A 15,231-nucleotide genomic window follows, 5' to 3' on the forward strand; every position below is an offset into this window, starting at 1 on the left:
CCCGGGTAATGACTGGGCACGTGACGGTGCAAAGCAGAATTCCGTGCTTCCCCTTTGCTGCTATCGAAACGCTGCTCGCTCTTGTTAGAAACAAATTTTAAAAAAAAACCCCAACAAACCAAAGCAATCTGAAACCTGCCCTCGGAGCAGACAGCAGGAACACGTGAGGAACACCCAGGAGGTTTGCGAGCAAAGCCGGGGTCCAGCTGGACGCACCCGTCCTTCGCCTGCCAACCTGCAGAACGTCGCGGTGTTGGCTGCGAGGCCATCGCTCCTCGGGCGCAGAACGCTTCTGCGCCACGTGGGCTGGCATATGACTATCAGCGGGAGGTGACGAGCTTCCCAGAAAGTTGTTTTTTCTCTCTCGTCTCTCCCCTAATTATTTGTTTTACGGTCCTAGATGATTGCGTTTCGCTTGTGCGTTCGTTATCATTGCCATCGAGCTGACTCCAGCCCACCCGCGGGAGGGAGGGAGCGCACATTCCTATTGCCTTCTGATAGCCAGCTCTCCTCCCCGACCTCTCTGCTGAGCAATGTCAAAATGAAATGCTGAAAACCTCACATTCCGCAGTACAAAGGGAGATTAAAACACAGTTCTGAAAAATCTAACATTCCACTGCTGCGATATATGTAGAGAGCACAGGCACTTCTTTATGAAATTTGTTGCACCAGCAAGTCTATTTCCCTCTCCATTACTGTTATGTATTTAATTGGAAGGTACAGCTCTAGGGTTGCTCTGACTGACAGACACTGAACAAGCAAAACCTTGTGTTAACTTGGTTCAAAGCTGTCGACTGATGCAGCTCTGGAAACTACTATTCTCAGGAAAACATTTGTGCAGAGAAAACAGTACCCGTCCTACCCATCAGGCAGTAATTTTTTTTGCACGCTATACGAACAGCATTTGTAGTTCTGCGGTACATACAGCTAACGTTAAACTTCCCCATATCTCAGTTTTCCCACCTGGGAAAGGGGTTCAGTGCCCCGGTCCTTCACGCGTGCCACGGCTGCAGGGCAGGGGCAGAGCAGCACTGGCTCTCCTGACCCCACGTCCTCCCCCAGACCCGGGGTTTGCGAAGGGGACACAGTCCTCTCTGCTCTCCAGGGCGCTTGGCACAGCCCCACTGCCCCCCTGTTTTATGGGGCACGGGAGGAGAAATTTGGCTGTGGTAGAGATTATGACATTCGGCCACAGGAAGGACTCCGGAATAGAAATTCCAGTCTTTTTATCCTCTCCGCTGCCAGCGTATTGTATCAGCATATAAATACCTTCTCTCATTGTTCCTTTCTGTTGGCGTGTTTATGTAAGGAGAGGAAAAACAGATCAAGAAAGCAGCAGTTTCTCTCCTGCTGGAGCTGAACCCTTTCACTCCAACACACAGCTCCAAACCGACACAGCCAAACGTAGCCCCAACCACACAGTCTCAACTACCGCTGCTAATACCAACCTACGCTAATACTCTCTCAATTCCAGAACAAATCTCGGTGTCTCAACGCCCACACTAAATATGCCATCCTTATACCACAAAGCTACATCAACCACCTGTACCTTTAGAGCCACGGATTGATATCAGCATTACTGTAGCTGCGAGAGCTGATTCTTCACATTTCAGTGCGGTCTAGACCATTTGACTATTGCCATTATGGAAGGGAAAAATTGTTACTGCCATTAAAATGAAACTTTTGCTTCAATTAAAGCAAAATCCCAACTGTCAGCTCATGCTGAAATGCCGCAGTACATCTGCCAGCTCCAGCATTTGCAGATAAAACAGTCAGGGGTCACAGTTTTTTTGGCTAAGTTACAGCACAGAATTATAATAGCAAGTATATTCTGAGAGGTCCCATTTCTCCATTTGGTATTTGTTTGTTTAGATTTGTTTCCTCTATCTGTATTTCAAGCCATTGACTGTATATAAGCATGTCAATTCATTAACAAATTTTGTCAGCTATTTTCTCTGGCACTGGAAATGGGTTGTTTCCCTGCTAAATTAATCCAGCTAGAATGTCACTTGCACACAAATCAGTGCTCCTATTCAGAAAGGTCAGGCAGAAAAGAAGAGCGCACTACTATTTTTTTTTTAACCAAAAAAGAGTACAGAAGATTTCTGAGCATTAAAGCCTCATTGGAACAGGTCACATCAGCACTATGCATGAAGATGCCTACTGCCTGCTTTTCAGACTGAGGGAATACTGCTGGAACCTCCTCTGTCCTGGAGCTAAGCATTCAAAGTCACCTCCAATACTGGACCATTACATCCCAATACATCCCTGGTACAGTGTCTCCACGTAGACATGGTAAATGTGCAAGGGGGATGGTCAGAGATGCTCTAAACTTCTGGAGATCTCTGGAATCCTAGGGGATTTAAAGGATAAGATGGGGACTTATACCATGGCCTGGGGTAGATTTTGCCTGCTGATAAAATAGCAGAATTTTTACTGAGAGAATAAAAGGCAGCAATCTAACCTCATCTATTCCCTTTTATATACTGCTTTCTTAAAGGCTGTGTTACAATCCCAAGGAAAAAGAGCGTAAAGTTATGGGGAACTGAATAGCGAACTCTGCTTCTCTAAAATACTTGAGCTTTTTCTTTCTTCATTTCCACGTTCCCCTGGACGCTGCCAATGGCCCGTCAGCCACAACCGCACCGATCGCACCCTCACTGCTCCCTCTGCAAAGCTGGCCAGTGAAGTCCCAGCAGAAGGAAACCATCCGGGACACACCTGAGACGCTGCCGATGTCCTGAGGGCAAAGCCATCCTACCTCCATACGTGCCTTCACATGCTCTCGACTTACCTCAGCTTTTTATCTTTCTCTGCCATAGACTCAGGTATACACAGGAGTCAGCACTGAAAAAGCTCTCTAACATCTGTTCAAAGTTATATTTCTTTGACATTCATAATTACGACCTTTGTCAGCAAATCATTTAAGCATGAAATTAATTTTGAAAATAAGTAATTCCACTGACTTTACCTGGATTACTCATATGTTTAAAGTTAAAAGAACACTTAAGTACTTTGCTGTATACAGACCTATTTCTGACAGAGTGTAAAATGTTTCCAGTTGCAGAAAAACAGCCAGTAGTCACATACCGTTCCACTCTCCAACTCAGATTTAATCTTACAGGGGTTTTGTTTCATTTACACAATAGTAAGCCTACTTTCCTCTAAGACCCACGTGCTGCAATCAACTTTAAAGGAATTTATATGTGCATACATTACTGTCCCTTGCACAACAGAAGTGCATCAGTATTATTGATGTAATGCACACCAGTACAGTCAGCTGCTCTGCAGAGTGGTTTATTTTGCAGCTGATTGATGATTTGCTGATTCTGGAAATCTCTGGAAATGACAAGTGTTTCTAAAACATTTAAGGTACTACAGAGCTTAAGGTTCTCAAGAGTGCAATCATATTTTGCAACTAAATCATGGTAAGAAATGTACTTGCAACATAAGCTCGCTAACAGGTTTTCTATGATTGACAGATTGAATTCACAGCAAATCATTTTGTTTTTGCAATTCCAAATGTGCGATGCCTGAAAATTAATCACTAAAGCGTTTAATGAATATGTACAAAAGTAATCTTAACAGCTGGAAACCATAGAGAAGATTTTAAACCCTAAGCTGTGAAGTTAGGTACCAGTAACTCTTCCAGAACTAACTTTTAACATCTTGCCCAGTACATATGAACACATCTTGCTGAGTCTAAATATCAGAAAGCACCAAACTGACATTAAATATTTCCATAGATAACAGATGGTTTAACACATCAGTCCCCACTTGGGGTTGCCTAATGCATCTGAATCATGTTTTGAAATACAACTCAAGGTTTGGAAAATCTCTAAGGTTTTCAATAAATGGAGTTTAATGTCAAGACTACTCAAAGCAGCTGTTTCTACTAACCATGGAAAATCACATCCAGTTTTTTTTTGCATAACCCAATGCAGAAATTATGTAATTTAGGGGTCCCATCCACCTCCACCCCCACCATTCTCCAAGGAATAACATACTTTACATGAAACTACAGTAAAATAACAGCACACACATCAGATATGTGTTGTCACTTACTAGTCAGGAAAAGATGTTTGTGTTTAGCGCTCTACTTCTACCTAAAGCATGCCGATTTAATGGCTGCTCCAATGCTGAGCATCAATGCCTTCAAGGCATTTGAGCTGCATGTTTCATGCCAACCTCAGGAAGATGGAGCAGGCTGGAGGAGACAGGGTCTGTATGTATGTCTGCTGGTCCTCTCTGCAGCCCTGGAGACTCACGGGCAGGAGCTGCAGTGTGGAAACCTTCTCCAGGTATGCAAGGACCTTCTCGCACCTCTGGAGTCCATAATCTACCAATCTGGCCCACTGCCACCAGCTGTTATTCCCCATTCTCTGCTTAGCAGAAATGCATTCTCTCATTTCTCTCCTGGACATTATTTTTCACTCCATGAACCTGCAGGACCCCTTGGAAGCGGCAACGCGTCCACGCTGCTTGCTTCGTGCCTCAAACGCCTCACCTCCTCTGCTGCCATTTGCCTCTCCACGCCAGCGACAACACACCCCAAACCATCATTACAGGCAGAAGAAATGCAATCAAAAATTTCCACAGACAAATGCAGAGGCCTTGAGATTGTTTGCCCTGGGGGGCACAGACCAGTCGTCCCGACTGATGCACTGTGTAATTTACAGAAACAGGTAACAAATAGACCTACACACACACCCCCCGATGCAACTTCTGCATGGACTTGCAACACTCAGACCATTATTTCTTCTGAAAATCGAAGTCAGTAATACTGGAGAAAAGGGAGAAATGATTTTGCAAAAGCATGACTGACTTCTTCTGTGGTTTGGGATCTATGAACTGCCCCGTATGCTACGTAGAAGCTCCTGCTAAGATGAGGAACCTCATGTTGTTAACACCATACGCAACTCTTGTAGAATGCAAATCTTCTGGTGGATACACCACCATAGAGGTAGGTAAACTAAAAAATAATAATTGATAAACACTGTATTTCTCAAGAAGCAGATCTCAACATCTCTAAATCTGGTTAGTCAGACAGATGCTCATAGAGTTAATTTACTGTACTTTCATGTCCTACTTCTAAAAGAGGTGGAGATTGCATCTTACAATTTTCTAAATCTGACTTTACTACAGGTACAGAGAGTCTGGTATGTTCAGCAAGGCCTGTATTAGCAGTTTTATGTTCTTTTAATCGCTGACATGGAATGTAAATAGTTTCCTCAATTGCTGCATACTTCCCATTCCTGAAGGAAGGCACACCCTTTGACAAAGATTAAGAGAATATAAAGTTAAATCCCTGTTTACAAAAGGAGTTAAATCCTCCTCTAGTTACTGAAACAGAGCAACCTATGCATGGGGGATCTACATACCCTTCAAGGATAGGAAATGAACAACTAAGGAGCATTAAAAATAACGTAAAAAAAACCCTCAAGATTTGGGCCTGATGTTGAATAATAAAGTGAAGTGGATTTTATTACAGCTGGGTAATGTTAGGGTTCATCCAAATGACTGGAAATAAAAAGCGTTTTGTGTTGTTTTACTACAGAGGACTAAAGAGGTGCCCCATCGTTTTCCATTGAAGTTGTCCATCACCAGCCTGAGGCAGCATGTACCCGGCCTCCCTCGGACTTTTGCTTTCACATGCACATTCCTTCCCCTTAACACATAAGGCTGTACCGCTTACGTCTATGGTATCTCTATTACAGTAAAAAAATACCTCTGCTGCTTTTATTTCACAGCAGGGAAACCTACAGAACACAGAGATCCTTGCTAAGATTTATAAAAAGTTTTCCCTGGGTTGAGAGTGATCCTTGGGTTTCCTTTGACAAGCAGCACGTAGTTGTCCTGATCTGGGTTCCCACAATACATCCCTGAGATGCTTTTAGAGGAAAAGCGGTTGGAGAGTTGAGAAGGCAGACTAAGACTTTGATGACTTGGGTTCCATTTGTCATGTACTTCCAGAGAAGTAACTTCATCTCTGTATGGGTCTGTACCCCTTTGTAAAAACTCTGCTGGGTTTCTGCCCATGGGATCCTCTCTACAGCAGCCCCTGGTATCCCTCTCCGAAAGCTTACGGACGTGAGCAGGAGTTGTCAAGAGCCCATGGAAGAAGATGCAATATTTACAACCCACAAACGAGGGTTCAAGCTCCGCTTTGATTACCTCATGAACTGCACCAACATCCCATCATCAGCCCCTTGCCAGCAAAGCCAGAGAGCTCCTCTTCACAAGTCCAGCAGGGGTTAAGCCCAAATGCTCGACTCATCTTCCCTGAGCAGACGCCAACGGCCACCGCACGGAGGCAACCACGGCCACAGGCAGCGTTAGGAGGGAGGAGTCCCCCCAAAAACGTTCCAAAGACTGTAGGATTTTGCACATCACTGTAAATAAAAGGGCTTACCACAGGAAAGGAGGACGAACCCAAATCAAATAAAAATAACGATCAACAGGAAAACACTGAGAGGCAACAGGTCCATTTTCAGTCTCACATCAATGCAGATGACCACTGAGATTCTATTGCACACACATAAGCAGTGTGCAAACACACACATTCCAAACTGGACCAAAACTCTCTTGTTCGGGGCCTGTTCCACGAAGGACCAGTAGCAGACTTGGCTCCAGGTTACTTTTAAACTACCAATTTTATAATTATAACCCTTCTCTGAGAACCTCCAGTACAAAGTGAACATGCAACAAGGGTACTTACTCATTCCTCTCCAGATTGATGACTAGATGTTTACTCTCAGCTTGTATTACAAACTGCAGCAGTGCTGGGTGATTCTGAAAAAGGAAAACAGAGTTGGCTGAGTCCAAACCCAAAACCCACCGTCCTGCACCGCGCTCCGCCGGGGAGCTGGACATGTGTCTGCCGTTGCAGGATCAGGCCCTGTTGGGAGAAGCAAGCAGCTACAAGGAGAAGCGTTTGTGGCGTCGCAGCCCTCGAGCCGCAGCCGAGCGCGAACAAACGCGGAGAGGCGGCCGCAGGATTTCACACCCGGCTCTGCTGGACCCCACGGGGTGCCCTTAAGCAATTGCATCGCTTGCAACTTTGCACGTCGGAGTGCATCTTGCCTGCGAAGATAAGCGCAGCGATGCAGTACATACACATCAGTTCCAGGAGACATCTGATACAGTTTTGAATTTTCTCTTTTTCCTCTCTGTATAATAGCATAACTACATTAAACACTAATATAATCTCTTATTAATGCTCGATCTTGCTGAACTATTTTTTAAAGTGAGGTACAGATAATCAGGTTTGGGCTTGCACGTCCATTTTCAGTTTAAGATATCCACGTTCAAAGCCAATACCTCCTGCATTAAGAGCAGACCTGCAGTGCTGTGATCACAGTCAGCAGGGTGGCTCTAACAGAAATGCTTTCTCCCTTCAGGCTGAATACGCTAAATATTCACACGTAGAACTGCACATGTGTTCTAAGACCATCATGGAAACTAAACATAAAGTACAGTCATGCTGAACTACGTTTTTGCCTACAAACAGCTAAATATTTTAATATGTATTTTATGCTTTTCATAAGGAATAATTAAGTTTTAGCTATAAAAAAAAAAGAATTGGTGTTGAAGCAATTAGGAATATGGTCAACAGTATCATCCAGCATCTCTGTGAGAATAATAGACAAAGTATTTGTACATATACAAGTATATAAGAGAATTTTCTAAACAAGACATCAACAGCAGAGCACACGGAAATCCCAATTGCACTCCCGCACGGAGCAGGGATCAGGACATCTGGATTGCATTTTCAGCACCATCACAACTGCGTGCAATCTTCATATTGCCGTCCCCCTGATTATAAAACAAGTTCTTTTTCATCTCAAGCATCCAAAGGTAAAGCCACCGGGGTTTTGGGCAGCTGTGAAAGAGCATCGGAAAGGTCTGGCGATCCTTTCTCCCTTGGAGGTGGGATGGAGCGGAGGCTCAAACAGTCGTTTGCAGAAAGGGGCAGCGCACCCATCCAGGCTCTTGAAACTGTACTTCAAAGGAGAAAGCACAGCTTACGATATGCTAGTTACTCTTAATCCAAAAGGCTGGACTCTCATATATTTTAAGACTGTTTACACTTAACTTACTTTTCATTAAACAAACTTACTGGATTGTGAGACACTATTTCCTTGTTTTGAAATTCTGACAGTAGCTCAATAAATCAGTTGTTCCTCTGTACACTCAATATGCTTTTCTGAAGATTTATGTCAGCCAATTGCAGTACTGAAGCAGGATAATTTTAGGGTTATAGTATTTAATTGATTTATTGAGAAATGTGTCTGACTCTGTGATTGCTACAGCAGTGCCTTGATGAAGTCCCGGCTGCGTGCCAGTCAGAGCACCCCGCCCATGAAATGCAATGATTTTTAAATGATTTGGAAAATTGTAGAAGTTTATTAAAAAGTGAAATTATGAGGAGGCTGTCGTAGACTAAACAATATTGTAATTTTGTTATAATACAAAATAGCTGACAACTCCCCAGTGCTCTCAGACATTATTAAGCACAGATTGTGAGCGAGATGCCATTGCTTTCTTCTGAGTGTCCTGCCCCACTGCTTGTGCAAATTCAAACATGTTTTCCCTCTCCCCACGCAAAACAGTTACGATATTGAAATTCTGCATCTATGTGAACTTTGCAGAAACTAGATCCCACTAGAATGCTAAATAAATGCTTCAGACTATCCTTGGCATTCAGCAAACACATGGGAGTCATTTATTGGCATGAATATTTAGAAGCAGTGTTGATTACCACTTTAATATTAGTGCATTGGTTCCAAACCCTGTAAGATGTACATACTATAGAGTTTTGAGAGAGTAAAATACAATTAATTACGATATAACACAATAAATAATTAAGATATTGCAGTAGCACAAATGGATCCTTTTCAGCTAAAGGCCCTCTGCTAATATGTAAATGATAACTATGTTTATTCATGAGTTCACAGTGGTACTTATTTGACAGTCAATTGATGTTAGTGAGTCCTAAAGTTAAAAAAGCAGCTGCAAAATAAAACAGACTGTTACAAGACAAAAACATCTCTCACAGAATTCCTAAAGCTGAAACTTCTTATTATCGAGCACAACAATGTCCCCAGTTCGGGTGGTGGACTGCACTGCATGAGACCCAGGTTCAGATTCTTGCTTTAACATAGATTTTTCTTTCAAATGAATGGCTCATTTCCTTGTTTGCCATTTGGGAAGAGATGAAACTATACTTTTTCTTATTCTGACTGGCAGTCATAAGCATAAATACAGTAAAAATTACACATTGCTCAGGTGGTATAGTGATTGGAAACACATAAGCACTTAAAATGATACATTTCTAATGTGAAAGAAATATAAATATCATTCAGAAAGGGCGGTTTAGGTTTGTGGGGTTTTTGTTTGGGGTTTTTTCCCCTTTTTTTAATGTATACACTTGTGACATGAACTCAGATCTTTTACTTTACTTCTTTTGCAGCGGTGGTGGAGTCTCCCCTAAAGTATTTGCACTGTTCTGCTACCAGACCTTAAAAGCTCATTTTGAATCTCATGAAGCACCGTAATACTCTCCCCTTACAATCAATATTTTCAAAACTGAGTTGCAAGATGAAATGGGAATTACTATACAGATATTAGATCGCTGTTTTATATTTTCTGCTTAGAATAATTGAAAAAGCACGCTGTGAGAGCACATACTCTTCTGCTCAGAACATTTCAGAAAGAACCACTTGTTATAAGCCTTTCTTAAGAACCACAAAAAATAATTTCCATGCTGATACCACAACTTATTCCCACATTGATCCCTTTAAAATTATCAAATGTGAAGGTAAAGTGAACCTTAGGAAAGCAGCATTATTTAAACCATAATGAATAATTTTGTATGGTTCTACCTTTTCTCTGTAGACTTATGCTTTCTAGTTCTTTCCACTCTTAAACTACAATTTGCTGCTTTCCTTTTGGCAATGTTTTTTGTGGCATAAGAGATTTCATCAATGCATGCAAACTGTTCTCTGACATCCTAAGAGGCAATACTGACTTCAGGATGATTGAAGTAGTACTCTCTGTAACCTTCCCCTCTTATTTAGAGGATTTACTTTCAAAATCTACATCAAATTATATCACCAGAGAAGGAAAAGTATTTCCCCCATTAATTTGCTCCTCACTTGTTTGCTTGCTCAGGGATGTTGGTTTGAACTGGCATTAGTGAAACTTAATATTCTGAAGGAAATCAGTGAAACAATAAGTTAAGGCCAAGCAAGAATTCTCTCTGATAAAGCAGATTAAAAAAAAAAAGAATAAAGCACTACCTGAACAACTGGAAGCTGGTGCGACAGTAGCCTATTTCTGAGTCAGAAAAGTTCTTTTGTTTTCTTACAATGGAATTAAAATCACTATGCACTGGTAAAACTAGTTTAACTAGTACATCTTTTTCAAGCACTATTAATTTTTTTTCCCGCCCTTTTAAATCCCATTGATCTCCAGATCTTCATATAGAAAGAGAAAAGAAAGGATGGTTTGGGGATGAAGGGCTTCCCCCGTGAACCTGGAGACGGTGTTGGGAGCCCAGCTCCACCATGGACTTACGTCTTGGCTGGGACAACTGCGTTTCATTATGGGAAACAGCCAAACCCTCCAGTTGAGCCAACCTGTCACACCTCGACTCTTTTTGTGCTTCACTTACCCCTTCTACCTCTTTCCTCCAACCTCCCTCTGCAAAACAGACGTAGCAATAGTTTTCATCCTCCTGTCTTTGTCTACTTAGACATAAACTGATTTAAAGGCATGCTTCCTAAACACAGATTTGAGCAAATAGGCACTTTCCTTCTGGTGAAGGCATCAAGGCATTACCAGAACAGTGGTTCAAAAATAGCAATAACACCTTTTTTTCCTTTAGCTGCTCATGTTTTATCACATCACCATGAATACCCAGACAGAGTGTCAGTAGCAGATTTTGAACTCCTCATACTTTCAGGGACTACTTTCTAATAATAATGGTATGATAGCATCAAAAAAAAAAATTAAAAAAAATCAGTTGTTATGCCTGAAATACTAGTAGCTATCCATTTGGAGTAGATTTGTTCACCTTGGTGGGATGCCCATTCTGGACTGTGAATATAAAGCAGTTGTCACTGAGCATATTTTTCTGCACAGTAATCTAGGAAAAAGTCTTAATCATTGCTGGATCATCTCTTCCTTTGGGCTGTGGAGTTGGCACGCACTGTGATCACACTGCAGTGCTGTGAGCTTTTCCCTTGATACTGACTACTGAGATTGGGATAGAATACTTCAAGTCATTTCTTATTACATGTGAAGAGACATAAAACTGATGAAGTGGACAGTCCTAATGCATATATCTTTGCAGCTTCCTCACTATAAGAGAGGAAGGATTTTATTGGATTAAGATACATGAGTTAGACTAGCATGTACAGACTTAAATAAAAAAAATATTCTAGCAATTACATAATAGAAATAAAAGGAAATATCTATAGACAAGGGAAAGAGTGTAAATAAACTCAAAACAGCAGCATTCATTCATTTGGAAAGAGAAATGCATTTTCAGCTGTATCAGATGTCCAAATCCAGTATTTGAGAATAGAGATCAGCACAAGAAATAGAACAAAAAGGGAGGATTTTGCTTCTCTGGTTTCAAAGTTTTAAATTATATCCTAACATGGTAGACTGAAATAGGCAGGTTTGTTTAATCCAACAAAATGGTTTCCAGTCCCTCCAGAGCTGCTATTAACTTTGCTAAAGCCAACCTTGCGACAGGGCCAAGTTTGCACATGTGGTCAAGCTGATCAACACCCACGACGTGCCTGTCACGTGCCAGGCCACGGTTTGCATGAACTGTCCTGACAGCTCTCTGGTGGGACACTCCTAGTCAAAAATGAGTCAAAACTGGCAAGATGGTAAGGGAAAAAATAATTATAAGGAGAACTATAGAGTGCAACTAGTTGTATGCAACAAGGGTCCCGACATTCAATGTGGAGCAAAAATGAAAAGGCAGCAAAACCTCATAGACTGTCACATTTAATAATTAGTTGCCTAGCCTTTAGTTTGAAGTAAGAGAAATCACATCATCACTGACAAGCGCAGGAGAAGAGAACCTGGAAGCCACTCCAGCCTTGCACAAAGCTTGTCAACCCTGTGGAAGACCATGGGAACACAGTATAATTTTCGCACAGGATGCATAAAGAACATAAAGATGCAAGAGTCAAGCGTCATTTATTTTGACCAGCTACCACAGAGCCAGCCTGGCTCTGATATGTACGTGGCTGTGGATGGTAGCTTAACACGGTGGTGTTATACAAGGTGTTATAACATGGAGAAACCAGAGTATGTTTCTGAAACTTCAGCTGGTATCCAGAATGAAACTAAATACATAGCCCATCCATGCAGAAATTACCCACTCACAAAAGGCCAAAGACAGCCAACGAGGACTGCTGCCTTTCGGTTAACTGGTTTCCTCTGGCTTTAACACACGTCAAACCAGACTCCATGATATGATAGTCAAAGTACTACTCTACCAGGGGATAATTTGGGGGTATTTTTTAATCCAGGTTCTTAAACTCTGCAAAACCACCAGCATTTACTCTAAGGATAAGACCCACTTACTTTCTCCTCTATGGTCCTGAAAACAGAAATTCCAACACAAAAAAGTGAGGGTCAGAAGTTTATGTTATCTCTTAAGCATAGCTTTGGAGACGAAGGACTTTTGAGATAGATCAGATAGTTACATTCCACACAAATCTAGATGCTTTTTCTTGTACCTGAAGAGCTAACATCAGGAATTAGAAATTGCGTAACTAGGAAAGAGTACATTATTTCCAGTAGGGATAAATTCTATGCCATTTTCTGATATCTGTATGAAAATACCTTTTTCCCCCTTCTTTATCTCGGACTGACGTTCTGTGTTGGTGCCTTCACAAGCCGAAAGGTATGTTTATAGGTATCAGATCTTTGGGCTGATATTACTCCTCTACTATCTGTAATACACAAAGAGGGAAAAGCTGGGAAATCTATAAGAAATAAAGCCACCTAGGGAATCTTACCATGATAACTGGAATTTAATCCAACAAATGCAAGCTGTCTACAAAGTATATACATTTAAGATAATTACATTCGGCAATGAATACTATAAATTGCATGCATTGCTTTTAAATCAATAAGTATTTCTTCCTTTTCTTTTGGCTTTAGTTTAGAAGCGAACACAAGATGTTTCTTGCAAACACCTCCAAAACCAAGTGATATTTCATGCGGACTTGAAAAGTATAAACATTTAATTCATATTGTTTTGCAAGTTCCTGAGGGCAGTGAATTCAGCTGTGCTTTCCTTACTGTCAAATGACAAGCATGTATCCCTGTGGCTGTATATAATGAGTAGCAACAAAGAGAACAGAGTGTTTTGCAGGTTTTTTTTTTTAATGGTGTAGCAAAGAATCACAGCCCCTTAACAAATTGGCTGAGCCACTCCAATAATGTAGGAAACCAAAGAACTTCCAAGTTGGTTCTCAACTTTAAAATGAAGTGATTCTTTGAAAACAGCATGATCATACTCTTTTCTGTCTTGCTGACTGTACAAATAGATGCAAGATTCTTCTAAAAGGAAGGTATAATTCTAATCTAAATTTCTTTTCTTTTTTTTTTTTTTTTTTTTTCCCTTTTTCTTACCTCGGCATATAGCAAGTCAATCTGCGGCTTGGAGGTACTCATGCTTTTCCACCCTCTTTCTTTTCCTGCATCCTACCCTGCCAGTCAGCTCTATGCAACCACCACACGACATAACAAAAACCATCACACATGAGGTCCTAAAGCAGGGACAGAGCAGTGGCAGCAGCTCTTCTGCCCCTTCCCTGGCTTCCTTACAGGAATAGAAAACCTCCCCATGGAGCTCATGTGACACGCATAAAATAGGAGTAACGGGACAACCTTGGGAATGACCCAACTTTAGCAGACTTCTCTTCATAAGCCAAAAAGATTTTCAATTAAAATGGACCAAAAAAAAAAAAAAGTTTTGGTGCACTGCCTCTATACCACTGGCAGTCCCAGCCTCTGGCCATCAGGTTATTTGGCAACATCTGCTGAAGCTCCTATGAATCTCTATAAAGGACTATTTAAACTAACAGTTCCTTGCTCACTGTTGGTGTCCCAGGATCCCTATCCAGAGTTAAAATTTCAAGCAAACAATGCTCAAGAAAGAGGAAACTGAGAAGTTAATTGTGCCAGACCAAAATCAATAAAACTACACAGCTCTAGCGCACAGTTTCCTGGATTCCATGCAGAAATACAAACCTAATGACTACTCTGGGAAAGGGAAAGCATTCTTACAATTTAGCTACATCCTTTTTGTGAGGTATTCCTGATTTATATTTTTTTTAAATTAAAGAATAACCTACCTAAAACATGTTCAAAATGCCATAACATTATGGATCAAATATTTCAGGAGCAAATCCAAAATAACCAGTTTGATGTTTTAGAGAAATCTGTATCTTCTGAGGCTGGGTTGTTATGCTATGAATTTATTTGGTGTCAGTAAAAAGTCAGGCATGAAAGCTGAATTCAACGTTTACACCGTATTTTCATTATCAGGCACTGAAGTTGCACTAAAACACGTTTAGGTGCACTTGGCCAGCTAAACAGGGATTAACAGAAAATTCCTAACTTTACACATTAAAAAGAGAAATGTAAAATGTGTTCTTCCTTTCTTTTTAATTAAATCTAAGCACTGCAAATAGGGCAGCCTTGGTTTTCAAAGCAGCTATCCAATTATCTGCTCAACTATATTGGTTAAAAATAGGTCAAAATCAATACTCCCTTTTCAGGACAAACTTTGAAACAAAAATCTTTCAAAGATTCCTAAAAACAAGTTCAGAGAACAAACACGAGTGAATTATGAAAAAGGGGACTGGTGTTGCCAACGCTTTGAAAAAGCCGATCGGGAGCGAGCTCCGCTGTCCTCTGTCTCAGGATGTGGTTTGGGAGAAGGATGCGTGCTGTAACACAAACCAGCCAACGCGAGGTCTTGAAGCCCTTCCTGTATCTTTGCAGCAGGGTGGATGCAAACCAACATAAACCAACACTCGGTGTGTATTTATTACACTTCCCTGCCTGCCTGATGACCTGCAAGGAGTCTGTTCCGCATCTGGGAGCGGGTCATTCGTTAGATTCGCGAATCACAAAGGAAAGAAGAAAGGAAAATGCAACAACATATGGTTTTGACCGAATGGAAATGACTGC

General features: G+C 41.4%; 1 protein-coding gene across 1 annotated transcript in view; it reads right to left on the reverse strand.

The window, feature by feature from the left end:
* ADAM12 (ADAM metallopeptidase domain 12) overlaps nt 1-15,231 on the reverse strand; it is a 185,199-nt gene that overhangs the window by 131,020 nt on the left and 38,948 nt on the right. The window contains exon 3 of the mRNA XM_075026605.1: nt 6,719-6,792. Within this exon, the coding sequence (XP_074882706.1) occupies nt 6,719-6,792 (74 nt within the window). The remainder of the gene's footprint in view (nt 1-6,718; nt 6,793-15,231) is intronic.

The sequence above is a fragment of the Buteo buteo genome, chromosome 4 (assembly GCF_964188355.1).
Source record: "Buteo buteo chromosome 4, bButBut1.hap1.1, whole genome shotgun sequence".
Classification (NCBI taxonomy): domain Eukaryota; kingdom Metazoa; phylum Chordata; class Aves; order Accipitriformes; family Accipitridae; genus Buteo; species Buteo buteo.